Source organism: Echinops telfairi, unplaced genomic scaffold (genome assembly GCF_000313985.2).
Source record: "Echinops telfairi isolate 266 unplaced genomic scaffold, ASM31398v2 ScPeMD7_2291;HRSCAF=2852, whole genome shotgun sequence".
Lineage (NCBI taxonomy): Eukaryota > Metazoa > Chordata > Mammalia > Afrosoricida > Tenrecidae > Echinops > Echinops telfairi.
The window spans coordinates 36,006,195-36,009,825 of record NW_022106189.1 but is presented as its reverse complement, the minus strand read 5'-3'; the positions used below and the strand labels follow the sequence as shown (position 1 = coordinate 36,009,825).

At 63.0% G+C, this 3,631-nt stretch overlaps 1 protein-coding gene across 1 annotated transcript in view; it reads right to left on the bottom strand.

The window, feature by feature from the left end:
- MTSS2 (MTSS I-BAR domain containing 2) overlaps window positions 1-1,737 on the bottom strand; it is a 17,677-nt gene extending 15,940 nt beyond the window's left edge. The window contains exon 1 of the mRNA XM_045293820.1: window positions 902-1,737. Coding sequence (XP_045149755.1) covers window positions 902-904 — 3 coding nt within the window. The 5' untranslated portion in view covers window positions 905-1,737. The remainder of the gene's footprint in view (window positions 1-901) is intronic.
- Window positions 1,738-3,631: the final 1,894 nt, after the last annotated feature.

Genomic DNA, 3,631 nt, shown 5'->3' with positions numbered 1-3,631 from the left:
CCCCGGAAGCTACTGCCCAGCCAGGCCAGCCATCGCAGGCCTGAGGAGGCTGAGGCCGCTGTGGGCCAGCCAGGCCCCGGGTGAATGGGGCCTTGTGCAGCCAACAGAGCCACCTTTCTCAGCACCGCCGCCTCCCCTCGGGGCGAACAGTGTGGCCTTTATCCCAGCCTGGCCTGAGGCTCCAAGCTGGGAGGGGGTTCCCAGTAGAGAGATCGGGCTCCTGGCCACCAACTTGTCCCATCCGTTGGTCCCATCCGATCATGGATCTTTTCTGGCTCACGTGCCCCCTCCACTGCTGGGTCCTGAAGAACCTCAGCCCAAGGGGTGTCTGTGCAGGCGGGGGTCTGGGGTGAAGTGGGCTTTCCCTCAAGGACAGGGGAAGGTAGGAAGCCCAGTGTCTCTGATGTGCTTGGTGACAGGGGCCCTGAGTGGGGTGGGGGTCGGGGGTTCAGTCAGGCCTCCTCTGCTGAGGGAGGGGCTGCATGGAAAGGCCACAGGGCAGCCTCGAGGGACCTCCCAGTCCTGCCGGCCCAGCGCTCAGGGAAAGGCAATATTTGAGAAGCTCACACAGGCTGGAACAAGAGGGGGAGGTTGTGGGTGGGCTGTCTCCAGCGGACACAGCTCCGGATAAAGGGTCTGGGAGGTAGTCCTGAACAGGAGCAGTCTTGAGGTCCTGAGGAGCCTTCTGAAGGAGGCCCACTCTCAACACTTTGACACCGCCCCCCCCCACCCCACCAAAAACAAAACAAAACTGTGCTGAGACCTCCAGGGGGCAGAAGAGAACAGCTCTCGCGCGCCTGGGAGGCCTTCTTGTCAGTCCCAGAGAACAAGGGCAGGCCTGGGAGAGGTTCTGGCCCCATTGTGGCCCTGGCCTAAGAGGCCACCCCCTTGGTCACCTCACCATGGCAGGACCGCACCATCCCCAACTTCACAAGTGGGAAGGGCGATGAGACAAGGCAGGCCAGACAGGTGCACTTCTCCCTGGAAGATGGGAAGGTGCCCTGGTCTCTTAAGGGTGTGGGGGTTACCCCTCCCCACTCAGCTGACAATTCCAATTGGACCCAGAGAGTCAGGCTCTGAGTTCCCAGCTCCTCCAAGCAGCAGCCCGGTTTGCAGGCAGGGAGGCTGCGGGCGGGAGCAGCAGTGCCCTGGGGAGGCTGTCCTCAGCCCTGCTGCCCCCAGTGTTGGTCAAGTGCTTCCCGTGGGCCGGGCACTGTGCTCTAAGATGTGTGCTCCTCAAACACTAACAACCTTGTGACAGAACCTGTCACTGTCTTCGGCTTACAGCCAAGGAAACAAGCCCAGAGACCTTCACTGGGGTCAGGATCTGACCTCATGTGTGGCTGATCACTGTGTGGAGGGAAGAGAGATGGGCAGGGGTGGGAGAGAGGCCAGGTTCTGCCTCAGATTCGGGGTGGTGGGGCTATGCAGACATTGAACCCCAACTCCAGTCCCAGACGCTGGCTGATACTGGGGAGGGGCCCCTCCCTGACCCTAAAGTCTTGGGTGCCTCACCCGTGAAGTCAGGAGAGGAGCTGGAGGCAGGGTCAGAGAGGAGGCCCCACAGCTCCTGCCTCAGCTAAGAGCTGCCCCCTCTGGCCAGGACTTCCCCGAAAATAAAGACCATGACCCTGGCATGGGGTGGAAGCCTCAGTGCTTTGTGAAAGGCACTGCTGGGGGCTCTCATAACCTGGGCAAGTCCCTGCCCCTTTCTGAGCAGCTTGTCTCTCTGGGGGTATCTGTGCCAAGTTGGATGGGACATGGAGGGAGGACCCTCTTACCCTGGCTGGTGTGGCCCAGGAAGGCCCTCCCCACCTCCCCAGTCCCTGACTCTGCCTCCTCTCAGCCAGGCAAGCCTTGGTGTCACCAAGGAGCAGCCTCAGGGAGGCTCAGCCTGGCCAACAGCCACAGTCTCTCTCTGTGGAAGGCCCGCTTGCTTCTGGGGTTCAGGCCGAAGGGATCACCCAGAATCGGCCCCTGAGATCCAGGGGATGGGTCTGCAGGTGGCCAGGCCCCTTCTTGGCTCCAGACATGCCTCATGGGGAGGGGCATCTGTGTTCAGCATTGCCCCTGGTGCAGTTACTCCCATGTAGCCGCCTCCACATGTCTGGAAAGCCTAACCTGGATCTTTTATTGCCATCAGAGCCCATTTCCTCCCTGAGTTCCGTGCAAATGGCCTGCCGAGGGCCTGTCAGCGCCCTGCCCCTCCTCAGGGTGAAAGCTGCTGCTCTTGGCAGGCTCCCTTTAGGATGGGCAGGGGCAGGCCTCACTCCATCCAGCCCTGGGGGTGGCCGGGGGAGGGTGGCCTGGGTTGCCAACCCCCCCCCATGAGATTCCCGGGGTCAAGCCTGTGCTGGCCCGTGGTCGGCAGAGGCTGCTGAGGGCAGAGCCCAGGATGCTGCAGGCCTGTAGAAGGGGCCTGGAGGTGGGATGGAGGTTCGAGGGGGGGGGACCCCCAAGCTGGGGTGAGGGTGGGGTGGAGCCCACATGTTGCTAATGAGGTAGTCCCAGGCCAAAGTGAACCTCCCATCCCACCCCCACGGCCTGCCTGCACCATCCCCCCAGGGCCTGACTGGGTTTAGCTGTGGCTTGTGGCGTGTCCTCCTGGGCTTTCGGCGTCACTGTGGGATTGTGTTGTGTACTAGGCCTATGCCTGCGAGGTTGTGGTGGTGGGGGCTCTTAGGGGTTCCCGAAGGCGCCTGGTTTTTCTCTTGTTCTATAGCCCCTGCCCCCCACATATCCTGCCCTTCATTCGGCCAAGGAAGGGGGCGGGGGTTCCAGAGAAGGGCCAAATGGTGGTTCCTGGCCCACCCAGAGCAGCTGACACTTTCTCTGCCTGGTCAGCCCTGCCAAACTCGGGCCTTGAAGGGGAAAGGGGGCTGGGCTGGGCCCCCTCCCCCCATGAACCAGTGGCAGAGGCTGCAGTTGGGCTCCAACTGCCTCCTTGACCTTGAGCCAGTCCCAGGCCTCAGTTTCCCTAGTGGGGAAGGGGAGGTGGTAGCCTGCCCTGCTGACCTTGGACAGTGATTGGGGACTGGGGGGGCCTGAGAGCTGGTGGGGGATCCCCCCGGGGGGGGGGAACCTGGGTCCCCAGTCTTCTCCCCCTCATTCCCAAGGTGAGGATAGGGGTCTGCCCTTGGGGTGGAGGGGCACTGGGCCCGGGAGACCTGGGGCTCCTTGGGGCTAGTCTGGGGAGGGACCAGGTCGGGCGCTTAGGCCAAGGCCAGTGGTTAAAGAGTTAATGGTTTTCGCTTTATTATTATTTCTTCTTGCTTTGGTGGTGACAAGCATTGTCTGGGATGTGGGGCGCGAGGGGGGGGCTGGCAATGATGGCGGAAGGGGATGGAGGCTGGCGAGACCCCGGACCCCTTAAAGTAACATGGAATCGCGGTGGAGCAAAACCCCATTCAAGGTTTCGGGGGTTGGGGTGCAGGCCATCGCGTGTGCGGAGGCTCAGCTCGGCACCCCACGGGGGCGCTGCGCCTCGGGCCACCCTGGGCATAGAAGGCACGGCGCAGACACCACGACACCCACACCCCTCAGGCAGCCGCCCCGAGCCCCGGGGGGCCCAGCAGAGCCAGGCAGGACAAGTAGCCAAGGACACGCAGGGAGCGGGGCCCACGGACGCGGC